The following is a 22888-nucleotide window of genomic DNA, read 5'->3' as shown; positions in this document are numbered from 1 at the left end:
ACCAAGCTAATTTATGATTGCTATTATAAAGGGGGGGTGGACACTTATCCAACCAAGTTATTTCAGTTTTTATTTTTAATACATTTTCTACAAATTTCTAGAATATATTTTTCACTTGAAAGTTGTGGGGTAGGATGCGTAGATAAATAAAAAAAAAAAAAAGCTATTTTAATGGATTTTTATTCCAGGCTATAAGGCAACAAAAGGTGAAAAATTTGAAAGGGGATGTAGAATTTCTATAGGCACTGTAAGTCGAACAGCACATAGTCTGTTATTAACTGTTAAAAGTTACAAGCAGAAAATATGATGCTCATAATGACTTTTCAAAAATCCCATGACACAAAAGAAATGCCACTCAGATCACTGAGGATTTAAACAATATGTGCCACTTTTAAAGCTATTTTTGGACACTGTTCCTTTGTGCATAATAACCAAGTAATTATATTTCCTAATTGCTATTTTTTAAAAATCTATTTTAAGTTATTTTGTGTTAAATATAACTCAGTGCCTCTCTTGGTATTTTTATTGAGGTTATGATGGACCTCTAGATATATAGTATGCTTGAAGGCTTCCTGAGCAGAAGATCATCAGCTTTTTTAGTTATATTTAAGCAGTTAATTGGGTACCTTGCAGTCCAAGAATGACATTCTGTCAGTTCAGTCCTGTTTTTTACAACAATGAACACAGTGATGTATCTTATTGTTGCTGAGAATTGGGAGCTAGAACTTTCCCTTTTGAAGTGTTTTGAAGTGTTGCTAATGACTAACCAGATTTTTGCCATCATTATTTGATCTATTCTCTTGAACACTTGAAACAATGTAGGGCACTACATTCTAAATCAATGTACAATTGTACTATACAGTGGGCTTGTATTTCCTAACCAGTACCATAAAGGGCCAGTGAATGACCGGTACAGGAAAATGGCGTTATGTTTTTCAAATCAGACTTTCACATGTGTAGTTCTGTGAGCAGGTGCATTGACATGCAGAATTGTACCGTCATGTTTTGATTTTGTATAGAACTGCAGGGAGATAGATTCCCTGAGTGATCTCACATTAGGTAACAACAGAGAGAGCTGTGATCAGTACCAAATAGGTGATTACCTGCCTACTCTCCAATCCAATGCATCTGGACTAGAGGACAGCCACCCTGATATCTCAATAATTTTGTAAGCTAAGGCATGCACAGCAGCGGGTGGATTGGAATGTCATTCCTCCTCTTCAGCACCTTCACCTCCCTGCAAGTGTGCAACATTGCTGCATGGTCTAACAACTAAGGATACATTCATGACTGACTGCACTCACTTCTAGCTTGAGGTATGCACCTCTATCCAAATTCAGAGCAGATTCAGATCTACAGTATTTGATCTAATCGTCTAAGCTTTTACTTCAGCAGACCCTTTCCAAAATCTATCAAATTTTATTATTGTACAATATAAGCATACATAACTGCAAGTAACAAAAGCATACTGTTAGACTTACCGACAGGTTTGCAAGAGTACTTTAGCATGCTTTACTTAGCACAGAAATAGCTGCCACTGGGCTCACACAAAAGGCAGCTGTATTGGAAAGCAGCTGCGCAGACCTGCTATCCTGACAACAGTAGATCAGTGATAAGGCTGTTTGAACATGAATTAATAACAATGCTTCATGCTATCCTCTAAATGCATGACTACCCTTTTAACTCTGAATGACTACCAGGATTTGGCATGTTAAGCATTGCAATGGGTTAGATCTGAAACCTGACTCACTGTGTAATCCTATCTATTGCAGCATTTTAGAAAGGGTCAGTGTCCCCCTTGCCTCCCCGTTCCATAACAAAAGCAGCTCATGAACACTAGTCACCTATTGCACAATTTTCTGTTTGCTTTGTGGAGATAATCAATAATCTAGTTTGCCCTCTAGGACAGGACACACCAAATCAGGGCTGATTGAACAGGCATAGGTTGCCCCACCATGTCTTATCACCTCTGCAAAGCGATGTTATGTTAAGTGGCCTGTCTGCTTTCTATCCATGGCTCATTCCTCCTTGGATTTCAATTCCAAACATGGTTATCCTTCTGGTGTCTCACTCCACTCAGTGATGCCAAGGGATGTGCATTCCAAATTAAACACTGTGAAGAACAAGAAAGAGAGAGAGAGAAGGAGGGAGAGGGAGGGCGAGAGCGAAAGAGAAGGAAACAAACGGAGAGAGAAACCTCAATTAGTTTCCTAAGTCTTTCCAGAGGCTAATTAAGTCAATCGTGTTTTCTTTTTAAATTTGATTTGAAACTCACCAGCACCAAGGAAAGGGAGAAAACCTGATCTTTTTTTGTGTCCAAAATATAATATAACTAGTTTTTTAATACTTGCAGAGAAAACTTTTACTTTTCTAAGTGGATTAATTTTTTTTTAAGCTTTAATTTTGAAACAAGAAGAGATGTGGAAAGACAACTTAACATTGTTTGAGACCATGATGTACGGGCATTCCCTGTGCACAGAGTGGAACAATGGCACAGAAGGCGCAATATACCAGTTGGGGAATATCATCTTCACACTGGGCTACATGGGGGGCAGCGGGGTGTTCGGTACCATTTACATCTACAGCCTGCTGGCTCCTGGCTTCTTGTGCTATGCCTTGTGGGGCTGGTTAGAGGCTTGTGGGGCAGACATTTTCTCCTGGAGTCTCTTCCTGCTGCTCCTCTGTCTCCTGCAGTTGGTTCACCTGGTCTACCGGCTGCGTAAGGACATCTTTGAGGAGGAGTTTGACAGCCTTTACAAGTGCATCTACCTGCCCCTGGAGGTGCCCATCCCTGTCTTCAAGGAGATTGTGAAGGGTTGTGAAAGCCAGGCCTTGTTCCTGGCAAAGGACCAGAACTACGCCGTGGAAGGGAAGACCCCCATCGACAAGCTCTCCTTCCTTCTCTCGGGGAGGTAGGTGGCAAGTTTCTTAGCATTAAAACGCATAAAACGAATGCTGAAAGATACAGTACTTTATTGAGTATATTTGGTATTCAGTGCTCCAGTTTTTGCCAGGTATAATTTGGGAATTTCTGACATTTCTGATTAACTGCTGTTCACACTGTAGCAAACAATAAACATGGTGCCGTTTCCAGTTTCAGTTTGTGCACTGAGCACAGGATGCATGAAACTTACCTTGAATAAATTAAAAAGAGAATATTATAAGCTTAATTTCTTTTTGATGATCCTGCTGTAAGTGAAAGTGTTCCTAACGTGTTCAAAAAAATACTGAAGGGAAAATCACACGGTTCCAAATTACAGTGTGTTTCTAAGCTACATTTACTTGATTAAAACTGTAAAGTTAGAACTTCTTTCCTCCATTTTCAAATAATTGCTATCTGAACAGAATGCTACACCAGCATGTATTGAGTACGATGTTAATTTCACTCATGGGCATGTATGTCAAGTAACCTTATGGGAGTTTGTTGGTAATTTGAACACCCTTTTTTTGTGGAAAATTGTAACACTCCATGAAAAAATTGGATGTACTTTAAAAAATAAATGCATTTGATACAGTGTAACCCAGTCAACCCGGTTTATAACATCCTGTCAAAGGACTGTCTAAAAATATTCATCTGAATGCTCACCACAGACAAATGGTCCTTAAAGGGATTGCAGATAACAGAGTCTCAAATATGAAAACAAAAAAAAAAAACACATGTTATAGCCCAGCAGATGTTTTCTCAACGTGAAGTCTGGTACCACACTAAGTTAAAGAAAGTGCTCGGTTTGCTTGCCTTACTTTCAGGAAGTATGTTACTGTTGCTCATCCTAGATCATTTTAGCACGTTGTGACAAAAGTTTATTTTTTGAAGACCCTTGAGGTGCCTGTCATATATCACATCAAAACAAAAAAAGTAACCTTCTCTATTGAATGGTGTTAACTATTCCCCATTTGTTGATAAGAGACAGAATTTACAAGGGTAAAACATATCCCTTTTGAAGTATTTTTTCAAGGTCACATGATTTTTGCAGTTTTATTTTGCCTAGCTTTCAGTATTGTTCCCTGACTATCTGCTTTTGCAGTTATATTTTGATTATTAAGAGAAAATACATATTTCACTCCATGTTTGATTTCTGTTGGCGTAGTGTGTTGCTTTGCAGATTTCAGCTACTGATGACTATGTTTTGTTTATGCTAAGTGGCTGGATGTGAAACCTAATGAGTCTTATAATATGGTTTATACAATTGAATGTATGTCTTGGCAATGGAATTTCATTCAGTGCCTCAGTATCCCGGAACTCAAAAGACTTGGTTTTGAATCTGGATATATCTTATTCACTACTGACAGTAGCAGCCAGCTTTCAGACACTTTGTGAAAACAACATTGAGTGGTGGGTATGACGAGGGAACTTCAATTAATGGTAACTAGGCTAACTTATTAACCTTGATGGTTAGATTAATGATATTGCAAATGGCTGCCACATTTTGAGGAACATTGGAAATGATTGAAGAGGTTCAGGTATTTACCCTTTTGGAAAATAAAACTGAATAAAAGAGCCAAGCAAGAATCATATATATTTACTATTATAGCATATGTTTTATTTTATTGTTATTTACTATTATATAATATAATGTATATTTACATAAATATGACATTTTTCCATTCTGACATGGGTGAAATGTTCCAAGATTAGACATTATACACAGCAAAGTATATACTGTACTATAAAAAAGCTTTCGATACAGTTTAACTGAAGCACACTGTTACTTTTTCTCTCAGGATCCGGGTTTCCTTGGAAGGCCAGTTTCTCCACTATATTTTCCCATACCAGTTTATTGACTCTCCAGAGTGGGAGTCTCTGCGACCCACAGAAGAGGGCATTTTCCAGGTAAATATCACTGAGAAAGATGAAGATTAAAGATGAAATGGTCACAATCAACATAAGATTGAACATTCTTGGTTGTTATTATTATTATTATTATTATTATTATTATTATTATTATTATTATTATTATTATTATTATTATTATTATAATAATAATAATAATAATAATAATAATAATAATAATAATAATAATTAGTCATTTAGCAGAGTTTTTATCCAAAGTGACTTACAGAGACTATGGTGTGAACTGTGTAGCATAACTGCTGCTGCAGAGTCACTTACAATAGGTCCTCAGTTTTTACGTCTCTTCCAAAGAACGGAACACAGGGAGGTTAAGTGACTTGTTCACAGTCACACACAGTGAGTCAGTGGGAACCTCCTGGTAACAAACCCCTTTCTTTAACCACTGTACCACCAGGTCTCCTTGTGTATTTGTAACTGTGTATTTTAAACTTTAGCAGACACTCCAATGTGGTGAACTATTGAATAAACAGATTGCCGACTACTGCAACCTCTATTTCCAGTGACAGTGAGATTCTTCAGCACAATACCCTCACAACAATATGTATTTGACACAAAGAGAATTATTAAAATGCTAGCAGAACAGTTTTCTTTCTTAAAACTACATATCCAAATTCATGGCTTAATTACCGATTAGAGAGCACACAAATTTAAAATCTGATTCTTAATTATTTAATATTTTAACAGGCAAAACTAAACGGAAGAGACTAAGAAGAACTGTTGGATGTTTGATATTGTAGGCGATGACATATAGATGATGCGGGTGTTGGAAGTTACCTTGATTTAATGACACACAGTAGTTTAAGTGTACTTCTGGGCATTAATTACAGTAGGATCACATTTCAGATGTAAATGTTTTCATGTTTAGCTACCTTGTATGATTTTTTACCTTCAGAAAAAAACACTTCTGACCGAAGCCCTATGCACAATCTCTAGGTGACCTTGACGGCAGAGACAGACTGTCGCTACATAACCTGGAGGAGACGAAAACTCTACCTCTTACTGTCCAGAGAGCGATACATTGCTCGCCTTTTCTCTGTCATGCTGGGGAATGACATCACTGACAAGCTCTACTCCCTCAATGACAAGCTATTTGTCAAGAGTGGCATCCGCTTTGACATTCGCCTGCCCAGCCTTTACCATGTCCTGGCCCCTTCCAGTAGCGATACAGATTGTGAGAAGGGCCACGAGCAAGGAGATGCCATCACGCCAGACGAACAAATGACACTGCCACTGTCTACGTCTAGAAAGGCAGCTGCTCCCCTGCCCCATTCTAGCAATCCATCCCAGGACCACTGGCTGACAGACACCGAGCTGCCTGGTGAGGATTCTTCCAGTCTGGTATTGGATGACTTTGCAGATATGACGGGATCCTTTATGGAATATGGGAGTGAAAGAGATTATTTGAAATAGAGGTTTTATAGGAGCTAACACTATGGTCAGTTATTAAGTCACATGTAAGTACACTGCCTGCTCAAAAGGAAATAAGTAAACCTTTCTAATACACTGTTACTAATCTGGCTTTGATTTATGCTTCTGCTAACATTAACGTTTGCTAACAAGGATGTTGTCCTGTGCAGTTTAATATAACACTGGGTTATGCTACCAAGAGAGTTTCAGACTGCAAATGCTATTAACTGCTGAATCATTTTTGTGGGCAATTGTGCAAAAAATTAACAAAGTAAAATCAATTCAGACACGTTCTAACCAAGCATTTCAGATAGGAATACTGCCACCAACAGCTCATGCTCATTTTGTTCAGATGTGTGTTCTGGCATTTTTACTTAAATGTCACTTAGAGTATGCTTAGCATTAACTGCAGGCAATATTTGAACCCGCAGGTATAGCCTTATAGGAGAACTCTAAAACCCCATTTGCCCAGATTGCACGTTGAGTGTGTTCCTGGATTCTGAGACTGATTACGGGAACATTTAAAGGTCATTCAAGTGACCTTTAAATATTGTTTTCAACAGGGCTTGTGAAAGAAGAGATCACATATTCAGCAGCTGTTAACACTTGTACACAGCTGTGCTTGCCATCAATAGTTAACAGAATAATTTGGGTATTTAAAAAGGCCACCAATTTAATCTTGGTTCTAGACCCAGCGGTGTTAGGGCCAGTGTTATTTTAATGCAGTAGAACTGAAGCTACAACATAGGTCTCTTCCCTTGTTTAGCTTACATAATTCATGATTCTTTAGTCTTTGATTTTAGTTTTAGTAAGTAAGATTATTTGCCTGCTATCCAGAGTCACTTGGTACGGCAGTAAAAATGGCATATATGAATTTTGTTAGAATGTAAAATTTGTATAAACAGGGGTTTGGATAAAGGACCGTGTGTGACCCTTAGCGTTGATAGTAAATGCTGGGTGTCACTACTGCTTACTGTAGGTTCATGTAAGTGAAGAGTTTTAGAACAGGAATCATTTCTTGTTGATTCGTGAAGCTTTACAATGCAAGTGTGGTCCCAGAAATGTGTCCTTCATATGTTTCTGCAGGATTGAGTGCTTGTGTAGTGCAGGCACGATAAGATATGCAGGGGAAAGATAAAAGATTAGAGATGGGTGACTGCAGTGCAGATATCTAAGTTAATCCAAGGGAGGCAATCTGTAATCTGTAACTGTTTGTACAAACAAACCTGTCTTTTTTGTACAGCGGTTAAGATCTCAGTCAATACTAGGCACAGAATTCGCAACACATTTTAGACTGTGCATTGGATGTGCCTGTGTTAGGAATCCCAGTGCCACATGAATTTGCTAGATTGATGCAGACAACCCCAGACTGTCGCCTAGACTGGAAAGTCTGAGGATAGATTTCAGGCTGGCACTGGAAAGCAAAGCGCTGGTGCAAGCCTGACTAACAAGGTGTAAATGAGGTAATACATTTAAAGGGAATACATCAGGTCTGTAATTGCTCATAAAAACCCCGGCATCTGGTTGAAATCTAGCCCAATAAAGGTATCAAAGGTATGAAGCGTTCTTCAATTTTGGCTATTATGACTATATGACCACACATTATATAATGATTTAAAAATAGTGATCTCAGTTTGACCCAACTTCCTGAGCTGGTCTTCAATACTAACGATTGACTAACCATTTAGTGACACTAAGTCTGAAATAAATATGTTCTTCAGTTCTGCAATGGTGCATTGTTACTGCTTCCTTATGCGTCTTAAAATGGCACTAGATTTAGATTTTCTTCCTTTATTTTTATATGTGTTTCTTTGACAAGATCTTATTCGACTGTCTTCATATATCTGTTACCATTTTACTGAATACATGTAACAGTAATCACAAACCTATTATTGTTGACCAGTGATTTTTTCCCCACAATTAATTTCTAGTTCATAGTGATCTCTTGATTGCATGATGCAGATGCAGAACAGAAAATACACTGTTTGAAGCTATATTTGCTTTGCAGCTGCTGTGTTGAATGTTGTACTGAATAGAGCTCAAAAAGTATTACTTACTGTTGGTGTCTCCTGCGCTATAAAATACCTTTTTTGCCATTTCAATTGCAATTGCTTCAGTGATTTATTCACATGTTCAGGGTCATTAATCATCTGGGGAATTCAACTAATTCCTTATGGTCATAATTTGCATCTGTTCAGCAGGAAAAAAAAATACCCCAATTACTAGGAGCTCCTAAAAATATTATGTATGGAATGCATTAGGCTGCATTCCCTGTGGATAAATAACCCAGGACATGTCATTATCACACCGACGATAAGACTGAAGAAGCTGAATATACACACTGTAGGAGACAACAATAGTGAATAACGAGATTGTTCTAAACACTACACAATGTTTTGCATCACATTACATTAAAGTAAGCTAACCAGTTTTTTCTCATCTGTAGCTGGTGAAAGGCCACCAGGAAGCTTTCCAAACCGTTTTCAGAGAAGACGGGCTCCTCTGGCTCCTAATGAAACCCCGGAGCTATGAGACCCACCAACCCGACCAAGACACGCAGATGGACGTCTGCTTTTACTGAGGGCAGAAGAGTTGCACAACCTCACAAATCATTTCCACAGTATCTCAACATCAATGAGCTTTAACTGCACCCCTGCACAGTTGTCTCTAATTCTTCAGTTTAATTTACTTGAAGAACTAGAAAAATGGCACAAGTATATAACATTAAAGGAAACATTGAACGCGTGCTTGTAGTTATTTATTTCAGAATAAAGGTGTACAGTAAGAAATATATTGCTGGTATCGAGGCCCGGAAAACTGCTTATTGTTATAATGTTTATGAATTCTTCAGCTCAATTTGGCACTGACTGTTTCAGGGGAAATTAAAACCATATTAAGGTTTATATCTGCTGTTTTTAATATAAGTTTGTTATCCTTCTAAGATTCCTACTAAGGGACACTCAAGAATGTTTTTTTTTCTTTATTATAGAATTATTAATAGATTTTCCAATTTGTTTGAACCAAAAGAGAGTTCTTTATATATGGGGGGGGGGGGGGGGGGGGGGGGGGGGGGACTGGGACACAAAGACAATCAAGTAACGTAGACTTAAGGCCACACAATGATAGTGGCTTGAAGGTTCAAACGACTGTTGACCATCCACTAGAAACAGCTACCGTATAAGAAAACTTGTAAGAATTAATTTAGGTGCACAGAGCTTTTTCTTTTATTTCAAACAAATATTAGACACATTTTGTCATACAACACAAGCTTAGAAGTAAGGCCCTTTATGTAGTAAACAGCCCCAACTATCTCATATTGTTAAATAGCCCAAAATACCTATTATTGAAAATATAATTAAAATGCATTAATATATTTCAACAATAAAACTGTTAATGTTCCACAGCTAGTAACTCACAACCTAGGCACACTTTTCAGTGTTTAATATAGACCTTATTTTTTTAAAATATTTTAGTTTTAGTTGGCTTTCACCAAAACTAACATTTTGGCGTAAATACAATAAATATCTGGCTATATTTATATGTGATATTATGTGTCTACAGTAGCTATTAACTAGCTGACTGTTTTTTTTTTTTAGGAGGAATACAATCATATATATTTTTAGATTAATAATACCGGGCCCATCTTCTTCCATATTTGTTTTAGGGAGATTACAGCAAATGTTAGGGCAAAAACACAAATATTTAGCACATATTTATGCTTTTTTTAAAAATTACATCACAGTAGTTGTTGTTGACTTCAAGCTAATAGTGACTTTCGCCAAGATAAAATTAGTGGGGGGAACCAACCAAGACATGCTTCCAGGTAATGTGGATTTCCTATTGGTCCGGTGTAATGCTGGCTCCAGGGATCAGCCTATTTGCCACCTCCCAGGTGCATCAGCACACACAACAGCAGTGATGCTGGCTCCAGGGATCAACTAAAGCGCGGCCTCTGTAGCATCTCAGCATGGCAGCCGTCTGAAATGGGCTGGGTGAGGCACATTGCAGGGTCATCAGGTGGGCGCCTCCCATCTTTGGTGTTTCGGTAGCTAATTCATGACAGCTAAAGATGGCTCGACAGCGATGCTGGTGGCAAAATAGGCACTGGCCAATATCTGCCTGCTGGTTGCCCTCCTGGATTGAGGAATGTTGTTCTCTATGTGCAGCTATTGGTGATATTGGCGTGAGCTGTTGATCTTATTACACTGTTCTTCCAGTGCTAATGCCAAGCATCACAGTACCTGGTCATGACGTCAAGTAAAGCAACCCTGGATCACAGCCACCTTACATCCTGTAACTATCCTATAAGCATGCATATGACACCATAGTATATCTGTAGAATATTATTAAAAATGCTCTATAGAGTCAAAAAAGTGAGACAGCACACCATGGACAGGCTTGTTTCACACTGAGCTCCATAAATGAAGGGGAGGTCCTTTTTTATAACTAACAAGTAGGCCAAGGCTCAGTGCAAGAAAACTCCACAGCAGTTGGGGCTTACATTCATTTTCAAAGAGAATGACACATTCTGTTATGAGGGAATGACACACAGGATTAGTTAAGCAACTTTATAACTATCTGAAGAGAAGCAGCATACAAAAGAAATGTTAGTTTTTCAAGAAGACTTGCACAAATATTTTTTAGGATAGACAATACAGAAAAATGCAACTACTGCATAACATAAAGAAGGCAAACTTCTATTACTTTACATTACTTCTTCAGCATTTAACTGGGTCAGCGAGGCTCCGATAAGTTGGTTTTTGTTCGGAGGTGTCCTGTGCTATGAGCTCAATAGTTCTTTCCTAGTTACAGAGCTTCACAAAGTCATGGGACCATGGATTGCCTTCCGTAAGTTCGATGTTTTCAACGCAGAGAGATTCGTTCCTGCAACAACAGAAATCAGTTATGATAAGGGTACTATGTCTTCCAAGGTCACTGTGCTCTAAAAATATATCAAATCCATTCTTGGAAAGCACCATACCACCCCCTTATAAAAAAGTACATGTCATAACATACAAGGCAAAAAGAAGATTACAAATGAGTCTAACAGTAAAAAAATACCATTAAATATATTTGCAAACAGAGATTTCATTAACTTTTCATTGAACCTGTTTTTTTTTTATTTTTGAGCTGCTGCACTGCCTAGTGAAGCTGGTGGTAAACATCTTCCTCCAGCTTCTGGAATCAGTGGAGAATTGTGTAATCATGTGAATCCTAGAAGTCACAATTTGGTTCGAGTTCTTGCAAACAACAATCACTGCATCTACTGTCAGTGAAGTTATTTTGTGGCTCGCTCTTCAATGATTCCCGCAGCCACGAAATTCCAGGGTCAGGTGACTATTCTGTTTAATATATATTCTTACCTGTCAGAAGGGACATCTGAAATGCAGATTTTCACAATTTTAATTTCATCTTTTCTGTAGAACCGAGTGCCTGTATTCTTCAGTTGAATGGAGTCTATTTTACACAGCATTGTTGAGTGAGCCATCACCATTTTAGACCGTGTCATACCTCTCTGTCTGAAACAGGAAGGTAAGAAATGAGAATGAATATTTTCTCTGTATATTTGTGCACCATGTTTGGTAGATTTTGATGATGACCACAGAATTACTCCTACACTACACAGTCCCTATGCCCTCCAAGACTGCTGCTGCTAGGAAGCCCAGCTTGAGCCTGTTTCTAAATCAGAACTGCATTTTTCTTGAATTGTATTGTAGATTAATAGATGACATGCATGCAAAAGTAGCACAGTGTTCCTCATCATTTCACAATTTAACAGATTTGGTTAATTCACAGTTAGACCATGTTGATAGTAAATTGTACAGCACTAAAAATGTTTTATATAATAAGGCCCTTACACTAATTCACTAAATGATGTTTTTAATGTGAGTCAGATAGTGCTATATAGCATTGGTGTAACACTGTAATTAGCATTTATGGTTCTCATTTTCACATTTTATTTTATTTGCTTTAACACTGCAATAGTATGAATAATGTAACCCACCATACTTACAGTTTAAACTGGCTATGCGACTGGGTAGCCCCTTCACTCGTAAGAGTCACCTGGATCTGACTGCTGCTTCTCAGCTGAGTTACATGCAGATCCACAAGAATGTGATGAGCTGAATAAAGAAGATACGAATAGGCTTTAGTGGGATGGCGATGTAATGAAGTTACATGGTTTACAAGCGAGCGTCTTAGCATAACCACTGTAAACAAGTGTTTTTTCAAGCTCAGATCTCAAGCTTATATCCCATTGCCTTGAATACCCCGGCTGATTCAACAGTATCCATAACGATGGTGCATCATGCTGCTCATTGCACACGAGGGGCTTTCTTTTGCACTTTGGGCAAATTGCTAATGTAATTATCTACCCTGGAGTGGGCAATTTGCCTGCACTTTGCCCACAATTGACAATACAAGCCAAGGTCGTATTTTGAAGCTATTTTGAAATTTTCTGAGCAGAATAAAACAAATGTAATGGTATTAGTTCCAGCAAGGAACATTGGTCAGAATAGTTTCTCGTCAGTTTTATACCATTCAAATGATTATAGTCCTCTGAAAGCTTACTGCAAACAAGGGCACACACACTCTCTTTACAAATAATTGTTTCTGAATAGTTGCTACACAAATTCAAAAGTATTACAGCAGAACCTCACACCCACACTGACATACTTCTACAGTGCCTCATTAAAGAAAAAAGTATGGGTACAGAACTAAACAGATTGTATCTTACAGGCTGCAATATATCAGTGTATGTTCTTTTCTACATTCAACAAAAGGGATTCCTATAATACATTGATAGGTATTGCATATGACATCTTAAAAGACTATTAAATACTTGTCAAAGCTGTACAAAGAGGCCGAATTTTGCTGGGGACCCCGAGGGGGGGGGGGGGGGGAGGGGGGGTGGGGGGATGGTCCCAACATTGTAACCGAAACTGTGAGTTTGACACTCCCAGGGTGGGGAATGGGAAACCAGCTGGGATTGCTTCTCTCATCGCACAACAGCAAACCCTACCGAGCAGACACCAAGCACATTCAGAGTGGAGAAAAAGCACTGCTTATCTCTATTGTCCGTGATCGGCATAAAAGCGATTCTGGCTTTAGGCTTGTGAGATCGGAGGACGCTCACATGTCCACAGAACTTTTGTGCTGTGTGGGGACTCGATGTGGTGAGGAGAAAAAACATAATTGGACATTCCAAATTAAGGGGAATACAAATACAAATAATTGGTCAATATATATCAATATATAGCGCCTTTCATAGTGGACCACCATCACAAAGTGCTTTACAAGATGCAGTAACAACAAGAAAATCCATAATACTTCAAATACAGAGAAATGCATAATACAAGATATACAGTAAAAAAAAAAAAAAAAAAAAAAAAAGATAAAAAAAACAATGCATAATACATTAAATACAGTGGAAAGTAAATAATACATGAAATAGTACACTAACTACAGTGGAAAATGCATAATACATGAAACAGTACATTAAATACAGTGGAAAGTGCATAATGCATGAAATAGTACATTAATGACAGAGGAAAGTGCATAATACATGAAATAGTAGTAGCAGCTAATATCAGATATCAAACTTTAAGAGCATGGAAAGCAAGCATAAAAGTCCTGTTCATCATATAGAAATGCAAACGATTGAAATCTTACTGACAGTTCTGTTATTGAGTTTTTCCAATGAAGTAGGCAGTACGTTTTAAAGAATATACATCTACCATAGGGTGTGTACAAAAAGCTATATTTCCTATTATGCATTTTTTTTATTCTGTATTCACATGTAACGGTATTCTGTAACGGCACTTAAATGTGACTTAGAAGGGAATTTGAAAAATAATTATGGTACAATATTAAAAACCTACTGTGGCAGAGCAAAGCTCTGCCCTTTTTAAATTGGCAGGGATGGGGTTAATTTCCCTACCTGCCTGGATTTATTATGTTCAGGTGGCTGGGGTTGATTAGTTGATTAGGTTAATTAACAATCAACCAGCGCCCAGCCACCTGACATAAAAGGAGGCCTCTGCTTCTCATTTGGGAAGAGGGAGCTCAGGAAGCAGGTTGGTGGTATGGTGGTATGGTGGTATCCAGTGAAGGCATTGCCCAGCCTGGAAATTGTTATTTTTGCTTTTTGTCTTGCTTTATTTGTGTTTAAATCCCTTTATTTTGGCCCTTGTGCCCTTTCATTTTTGTGTTTATAATAAAATAGTTATTTTTTTGAACTACATACTGTCTCTGGGCCTCTATCCACTCGCCAGCCTGCCACACCTACATTTACAAAACGATCACTTACCACAGAAAGGCGCTGAAGCTGTTGTCAACATGAATACTTCTTCTTTTGGCAGTGGGTTAACTGTAATTCCGCCGTTTCTTAGCAACCCTAGTAAAACAGAGACACACCAAAGGGAACGAGGAAAGAAGAGTCTCAATGTCCCGATGCAGTTATTCATGTTTCCCCAAACTCTTAGTAAATGAATGGAAAACCGATGACACTGTGCAGTACATAACAAAAGACAGTCATGCAATCTAATATTAAGTACTGTACATGTCTTTCTCCTACAGTAGCTTGCTTTCTGAAATGTATGATACCGTTAATTCAAAATATATTTTACTGTACGTTTATATATTTTCTGGATTGATTCTGAATCTGTCCCCTTTATCACACAAATAAACCAGGATTTAAAATCAGAATCCAAGTAATAATAAAATAATATTCACCAGAAATTAAAATACACCATGCATAATTGCATAAGTACTTTACACATATTAGCTAAAAAAAATGCCCCATACAGAAGAACCATATATTTCTAATATACGGAAATATATGTTGGAAGTCCTGTTCATATATGTTTAATATATTAATGGCCATATAAGTGATATATAAAGCCATCATATATGGGAAATATAGTTATAAATGTACAATGTAATTTAAATATACTCAATTTACATGAAATATACGACTGATATGTATGGGCCATATATTTAAAATGTATGTTTTCCAATATATGTTCAGTATATGTTTTTTGGCAAGCAAATGAAATGGGGCTTTCAGTACTCAGCTCAGACACAATAAACAAACATGTTTAAATATCATTATAATAGGTTGAAATAAATTATGCAAAACATATCAGAAAACAATATACTCTACCTATCCGAGGACAAGAGCCACCGAAAGGGTGGTCACAATTCAAACATTTTCCAGTGACAAAATCTTCATAACTCTGGCAGGGGAAAGCCAGCAGTGAACAAGGAGTAGATATGGCGCTGATGTAGAGTTGCACTGCCCTCATGTGGTCACATATCATATAACCAAATACTGGAAAATAGAGAAAAACTAAAAGCACAAATGACAACAAACCGTAATTAGTCTGATATATAAAAATTACAGTACACTTTACTATCTGCTCTATGATTGGAACAGATATTGACATATTAGTGTCCCTGTTGTTCTCTTAATATCTTTGATAGGAGCATGATTGTTAGAGGTGTATATATTTTGTGAGTTTCATATATAGCCTTACAGTTATATGATTAGGAGGCAGACTAATTTCATTCATGGTTGTGGTATTTCTTGTGCATTGCTGCAAAATGTAATTCGTAAGTATTCCACTTTAACATGGTATAGCATGAAACTAAAAGGGAGGTGAAGCCCCTTAGGTGGTGCAAATTCCCATATGGGGCCCCACCAGCCCTTGATATGGTAGGGGTGATACAATATAAAAGGAACTGTTAGCACATGTTCTCATCTTTTACCTTACTGAAAATGTAGTGCTAGGTTAATGGTTCTATTAGTTATATTAAACAGTAAGTAGCTTCAAATGCCATTTTGATTACTTATTAACTATTATTATTAACCTGTTACTATTCATGATGTTGGCAATCGTTCTGAGAGATTCAGGGTTATGTTGCTCCAATATTTAGTCTATCTTTCTACTCCAGTGTAGCATGGTAATTAAATAAGGGAACTAAATCTGTTCTTGTTCGAGACTTATTTGAAGATATATATATATATATAAAGTTATCTTAACTATTCTATTCTTCTTTAAATGTTCGTTGTACATCATTTTCTGTTACAGCTATTACACCCTGGTGACTTTTCTACAGTGAGCCATAATTGTGAAAGCTTTCATTAACATGTACATGTCACAAAACTGACAAACAAAAAAAAAAACAGAGTTTCTGTTTTCAGTCCTTATTTATTCAATTTTATTTAGTCTTTTTTTGTCCTTTTTTTCTCCATCATCTGAAAAAGTGAATTAACTGGCTTTTCGAGGCAGTTTCCAAAAGTAACTCCTCTAGTTTTGATCTGTAATACTTTTCATAAACTACTTAAATCAAATAATTATGTGAGTAACATGCCCTCTCGTCACAGCTCTATGTACTATGAGAGCTCTCAGTGTGGTGAAATTGACCACCATGACCTATAGCAAGTTTGTACAGAATAGTATAGAGTATAAAAGATGTCAATGACCAGTCTAATGAAAAATGAAAAAATGAATGTGGTATTTTAAACCTGGATGTCATTGTGTTAGCATATAAGGTGTTAGTTTAATGGTACTATATATTAAGTACATGGAATTACTTCTATACTAAGTTTCTATACTAATGACAAAACAATTGTATCAATATTTATAAGGCAGATTTTTTTTATGTACACAATGTAACAAACAAATCTACAGAAACACACACAAAAACACACCTGTTATATCAATTAAAAGATCATATTACTCAATTGCAATTACATGTCCGCTCCTTCCAAAAATGATGTCACATACAAGCAAGCAGTTCCCAACATTGTCTTGTATCAACTTTCATTAAAAGTGGTTTGACACATATGTAAAATGAAAGAAAAATAGATCACAATGTAATGTGCAAAGTAGCATATTTTATGAAATAGCAATTCCAAGTTTCCTGAAAACAGGATTCACAAAACCAAGTGACATATCTATGAACCTGCATCTTCCCCAAAAAATGCACTGTGGCTGACATACAGGTGCTGATGTATAGACACGATCCCCTCCCCAGTGTATTTTGTGCAAATCACATTTTGGATTAAAGAGCCTTGAGAATCCAACCCATTGCATCACCTGCAGTAGAAACTTTATGACCACTTACTTGATGACGTTTGTGACGTAGTGCAACCAGGCTGGTCTTTTCCTCCATTGATCTGATAATCAATATGGCCAACGGGAATCCTTATGCCAAAATCTGCACAATTATATTAAATTGGAGAACTGCTATTTTGTTATCTTCAAGTTCCGATAAATCTACAGGTCTGAAACCTCCATTCCTGAAGAGATTACAGATTACTGTTTTTTTTTTTTTTTTTTTTTTTTTTGTAAGCTTTATTGGGACTTAAACTTATTCACAAATCCACAGCTGCAAACACAAATGGGGAACAGTTATCTCATTGTTGAGCAGAGTTTATTTTTCATTACTCTTTAATCTATAACATTGGGTAATGTGGAATTTCAGAGACTTGGAGGCCACTGATCTGTAGTAGCACTGAAGAAACATTGAAAGCCTTCATTAAAATCCACAGCCTGTAAAGTAATTGAAATTGACATTTTCTTTCAGGGGAGGATATTACTTTTATATTTCAAAAACCACCTAAACCCAGATTGGAATCAAATTAAAAATAATTTGATTCCATTGCTGCCACAAAAATATCATCTTTGATCTCTCCCTATCTAAAGGTTAAATGTGCATTTATTTATATAGCACCTTTCACACAAAGTGTCCTAAAGAGCTTTACAATAGAATAAAATCAACAACAAGAATACTGTAGAATTAAACACAGAGTTCAGAAAAAATAGTAAGATTGATAACAAGAGAGGAGTAAAATAACAATTAATAAGCAACAACTCAATAATCAAAAGCAATAAAAATACAGTGAAAGAAAAACAAACAGTGATGAGAGTGAAACTAATAAACACCCTTTGGTATTACTCATTTTCAAATAGAAATGAATGGCTCTTACATTTGCCATAGTTTGCAAAGATGTCTGGTAAAAAAAAAAAAAAAAAAAAAAAAAAAGTAATGCACACTACACCATAGACATCTTAAGATCCCCAAGCAATCATTATTCAGAGTATTTTTAATGGGATCAGTTCATGAAAATCTAATCACTAGGAGTAGATTCTCATTGAAACATGTTTGTATTACTATTAAGAATCTTATCATTGAGTATTTCATCAACAACACCTCAATGCATTCTGGTTACATTTTTCCATGTGCCAAGGCTAGGGATATCAAATAAAAGCAGAGGCAACGTTTTCCACAAGTATGTATTTAAAACAGGGCAGGACGGCCTTTCTTACTGTCTATATCCGTGTGAATTGCCTCCACAAAGAGAGCATCACTGGGGTCAAGGCGCATGTCTGTACTTGCTTTCGTAAACATAGGCCCTGCAGCATCCAACCCTGGAATTACAAAAATAAGAGAGTGTGTATTCCTCAAGATAAAAGCCTGTGATAACACTCAAGGCCAATGTACACACATTAGCTATTAAAAAAGCAAACAAAATGAGTACATCTGTTAAACGTTCACTCTCACGGTTACACAATGGGGGTACACTGGATGTTTGTTTAACTGAAATGTACCACTCAATATGAACAATAACCAAACTTCGCTAGACCAGGGAGTTATGCCTAATGGATTTTCTGAAGTTCTATGCGTATTCTAGAACTATAAGTTGATATCAAGTTTATCACTGATGTTGCCCTTGTAAACCATGGTATAAAACCTGTGGGGATTCTCATAGTTCAGGAAATATTTTAGCTCATTTTCAGGGTTTGTTTCTTTAAGAATACCCTAGGTGGAAGGGGCTTCATATCCAGCAGATATTCATAGATGCAGAAACAATAGCCAACATAATAGCAGCAAACAACAAATAAATACATCAGAAGATATGTATCTGATGCAATTCAGAGACATACATCTTACGCATATTTTACTTTGAAGAAACGTGTGTTTAGGTATCCAGAATGTAATAAAATTCTAACTGAAAAAGTACAGGCAGCGTGTGCGTACTCATTTCAGACGCGAGATTCTGTGTATCTGACAATGAGTGCATCTTTGTTACATCTTGTTCTTTTTTAATGTTCAGCAGCAGTCGTATTCTTTGAAGGCCCTATTCATACTCAGTGGTGTGACCCAGTGATGCACTTGCCTGTGACAATGAGGCATTCTATATATTTACATATGCTGTACATTCAGGTCCTCAATTGGGTCTACAAAAAAAGTGTTTTTGTGAAATTAAAGCGTTAGATTACATCATGATAAACAAGTAAGGTTGGCATTCGGGTTTTCATGTTAATCTCCCGAGTTGCCTGTTCTAAGTTTTGTAACCATTGTCTTTCTTTTTTGGCTTCTTTATTTATTTTGAAACTGTTCAGTAAACAAAAACAGAAAGCTATAGAGCCTATAATATGAACTAATCTGCAATTAAATACATTAGTAATAGTTTTTGACTTTTTTTGGTCAATGTAATCATGATAATAGATTTGAGTTTATACTCTTTATAAGAATAACTGTGAAATACAAACACAAGCTTTCAAGACTTCGGTGTAAGTGGAAAATTAAAGAAGCAGGTGTTATTTTTCACCTTTGGATATTAAAAAAATTGTCAGATTTATTTTAACACCTTAATTGAAAAGCACCTGTTTCTACATATTTTCTGTTACACACAAAGAAGAGACTTTTGAATTTGTAAAAGCTAATGTTTGTGTATCTATCTATCTATCTATCTATCTATCTATCTATCTATCTATCTATCTATCTATACATACAATATGATAATATTGTAGGGTATCTGGATAACCTAGAACCAAAGTGATCATAGTTCCATGTTATTAAAAGTGTAGATCAATGTGATTCTTGAACAATCATATAACATACTGTATTTTTATTTATTTAATTAGATATACTATAAAGTGATTTACCTGTGATTCTCCCTAGTTTTCCATCAAAGAGACTGCCCACAAATCCAGCCACATGAGCCCCTAGACTCACCCCAATAAAATGAAATGATTCTTGCTTACTTCCAAGTGCCTAAAACAATTGAAAATCCATTAAGAACACATGGATTTTAGGAAGTACAGTATACAGTACAGTAATTCTGGATCAGAAACAACATCTGTTTTTAAATATGTTGTACTTACAATGAGATTATTTATGACAATTGAAATGTTCACAGACAGCTCCTGGGAGTTCTGGACCACAACACTATACACAGAAGATCCTCCATATAACCAGTCCACCACCAAAACATTCACATCAGCAGCATTCAGGAGAGCTTGGACCAGGCCATCAATCCAGGAAGGTTTCTTCCCCAGTGCTCTTTAAAATTGGTAAAAAAAACAAAAAACAAAATGGAACTTACTCATGAACAACCAAAACGTTCTCAGCTTTATTTTAACTTAGAATATATATAGTGGCAAGGTCACTTCTTGACTGCCAATAAAAACACTGCACCAATACAACTGAATAAATCACCTGTTGTGTTTATTAATTAACAGTGTGATTAACCCCCACCAAAACACTATATACATGGAAGTTTATCCTTACTTCCAATAAACAGATTTTGGAGAGATGGCAAAGGTAAGAATTATATTTCAGTTCTGTGTCTCACAACTGTCCTTTGAGGTGAGACATAGCTTTGCAGGGAGTGTTGTTTTCCAGGACCACACAGTAAGCAAGTCCATGACTGTGAAGATATGGCGAAGGTAAGTGGTACTCCAGTTTTGTGTTTCTTTGGTTAGTTATGTCTTTCTTTCTCTTTCAGTACTACTACAGCAACTATCAACACCAACAAAAATAAAGCTTTAATATTTGATATTTCCAATACCAGTATGGTATATTTCATGACTACATACTGTAATACTGTTTAAGTTATATAATCACAAATGTAATGTAGAAGCATTTGTTATTATTCAATTGAAACAACCTACTGGTTAAACAGAACAGCTTAACTTCAGTTCACATCACATTCTGATGTTGTGGCCGCGGACCCCGTTGCTGTCCTACTGTGCATTGAGCTTTCCAATGCCTGTAGAGACTCACCTATACCCGAGGATAATCACTTTTGTGTCCAGGGAGGAATTGAAATTGGTAGCCTGGATTTCCTCTATTGAGCCCCCACTGATGATGCTGGCACAGTTCCTGTTCCGAGGGGTGAAGAGGAGATATTGGACTTGCAGCTTGTTATCTCCAAGGTACTGCTTCCAGGTGGTAGTTTGAAATTCAGTGCAGTTGGAGGCAGCAGCAGGGTCTTCCTCGGCCCCTACAGATACACAAAGCTGTTGCTGCTATTCAGACAGCTCATTAATAATTAACTGTTGTGTGGATGCTTTGCATGCATAGCTACAAACAGAAGTGTGGAATTTGGTTATTACTTTTAAGTAGGAAAGGCAAATATGTTTTACTTCTAGCCTTGAATCATTGAACATACCAAAATAGTACCGCTGTATTCAGGACACGGTAACTTTGCAGTGTTACTATGTAAATGAAATGTATTGCATTTAAGGTACTACTTCTTGGTGTATATTTCTGTAAGGACTAACCATTTTCTCTCATTTAACAATTATTACCAAAAGATAGTTCAATACACAATGTTGTGTCAGACCCATCTCACACTTTAAATAGTGAAAAACCCATGTCCTTTCGGTTAAAGATGATTTTACAATATTCGGGTTGCTATTGTAAAAAAAAAAAAAAAAAAAAAAAAAAACAGCAAATTGTTTTCCTAATTTAAAGACCTTGGTTATTAAAACACATTTCATCCTTCAAAGTAACTTCTGCTATAGGTGACATAACCAGTGCCTACACCAGATAAATACATTAAATAGACCTCTTTTTTTGAGTACATGTATATTTTTTATCACAGTTTAAATTAGTTCTAACGAGTCTAATAATAAGCTACTAATTGTTATTGCATAACCTTAATCTTTTTTTACATGTTTGTTTTAAAGGCTAAATACAATATAAACTACAACTAAATACAATATAAACTACAACTAAATACAATATCAAGTACTATTTAGTAGTATGTCTTACTTATGTATCCCTTAGTTTGGTCCAGAAAGGTTTTATTGTAGTTACAATAATAAAAATGAATGCCAACAACATACTTTTTAAATGAAAAGTTATCATGGGTATATCATTTGCTTACCTTCTAGAAGTTGGCTGCAAAGTACTAGCAGCCCAAGGAGAGTTAAAACTATTTTCCGGCTCCAAGCCATTCTTTGAAATAAGGACTCGCAAGACAAAACCCCACACTCCCTGGCGCTCTCTGGTTTAATAATTACCAGTCAACCTGATTAATGATTGCAGGAATAGACACACACTTTTTTAAATAACCAGGAAGCAATCCCCCTCCCAAACACTTATTTTCTTCTTTTTTCAAGTATTATTTACTGTTAATCTTTTATATTTCTCTTCCTTTATGCCTGGAAACACCCCCACGACACACTTGTACAGCAAATAAGCAGCTCGCTTTGTTTAATCTGCTCAGTATTATATTCAAGGGTTTCCATGTTGGCATTGCACTATGCACTCATTGTTCTAGCATTGCTACCCATAGATTCACGGTTCCCCAGCCTCATTTACATGCAA

At 36.6% G+C, this 22888-nt stretch overlaps 2 protein-coding genes across 5 annotated transcripts; one reads left to right on the top strand and one right to left on the bottom strand.

The window, feature by feature from the left end:
- Window positions 1-2113: 2113 nt before the first annotated feature.
- Window positions 2114-8959, top strand: LOC121320748 (popeye domain-containing 2-like). Of its 3 annotated transcripts, none has more exons than XM_041259339.1 (4): window positions 2114-2912; window positions 4723-4831; window positions 5786-6306; window positions 8706-8794. In XM_041259339.1, the coding sequence occupies exons 1-3, from the start codon at window positions 2419-2421 to the stop codon at window positions 6260-6262; spliced, it is 1080 nt and encodes a 359-aa protein (XP_041115273.1). In that variant the 5' UTR covers window positions 2114-2418; the 3' UTR covers window positions 6263-6306; window positions 8706-8794. The 3 variants fall into 3 exon arrangements, with proteins under 3 accessions (XP_041115273.1, XP_041115274.1, XP_041115275.1); XM_041259340.1 differs by having other exon boundaries at window positions 5786-6287; window positions 8706-8793; XM_041259341.1 differs by having other exon boundaries at window positions 2123-2912; window positions 5786-6170; window positions 8706-8959.
- A 363-nt stretch (window positions 8960-9322) lies between these two features.
- Window positions 9323-22888, bottom strand: pla1a (phospholipase A1 member A). 2 transcript variants are annotated; one of them, XM_041259337.1, is made up of 11 exons: window positions 22446-22888; window positions 21338-21557; window positions 20437-20614; window positions 20218-20326; window positions 18595-18696; window positions 17390-17482; window positions 15423-15608; window positions 14568-14654; window positions 12273-12381; window positions 11623-11778; window positions 9323-11143 (listed from the first exon to the last, which is right to left on the bottom strand). In XM_041259337.1, the coding sequence occupies exons 1-11, from the start codon at window positions 22513-22515 to the stop codon at window positions 11062-11064; spliced, it is 1392 nt and encodes a 463-aa protein (XP_041115271.1). In that variant the 5' UTR covers window positions 22516-22888; the 3' UTR covers window positions 9323-11061. The 2 variants fall into 2 exon arrangements, with proteins under 2 accessions (XP_041115271.1, XP_041115272.1); XM_041259338.1 differs by having other exon boundaries at window positions 15423-15590.

This window comes from Polyodon spathula, chromosome 9, assembly GCF_017654505.1.
Source record: "Polyodon spathula isolate WHYD16114869_AA chromosome 9, ASM1765450v1, whole genome shotgun sequence".
In the NCBI taxonomy this organism is placed as follows: domain Eukaryota; kingdom Metazoa; phylum Chordata; class Actinopteri; order Acipenseriformes; family Polyodontidae; genus Polyodon; species Polyodon spathula.
This window is presented reverse-complemented; position numbering and strand designations above follow the sequence as displayed.

Excerpts from the sequence above, each read along its gene's own strand:
- LOC121320748 (XM_041259339.1), top strand. The coding sequence starts at position 2,419 with ATGTGGAAAGACAACTTAACATTGTTTGAGACCATGATGTACGGGCAT. Across the intron at positions 2,913-4,722 it reads TCCTTCCTTCTCTCGGGGAG|GATCCGGGTTTCCTTGGAAG; the intron begins GTAGGTGGCAAG and ends TTTTTCTCTCAG. Across the intron at positions 4,832-5,785 it reads CAGAAGAGGGCATTTTCCAG|GTGACCTTGACGGCAGAGAC; the intron begins GTAAATATCACT and ends CACAATCTCTAG.
- pla1a (XM_041259337.1), bottom strand. The coding sequence starts at position 22,515 with ATGGCTTGGAGCCGGAAAATAGTTTTAACTCTCCTTGGGCTGCTAGTA. Across the intron at positions 21,558-22,445 it reads TTGCAGCCAACTTCTAGAAG|GGGCCGAGGAAGACCCTGCT; the intron begins GTAAGCAAATGA and ends GTGTATCTGTAG. Across the intron at positions 11,144-11,622 it reads TCAGATGTCCCTTCTGACAG|GAACGAATCTCTCTGCGTTG; the intron begins GTAAGAATATAT and ends CTGTTGTTGCAG.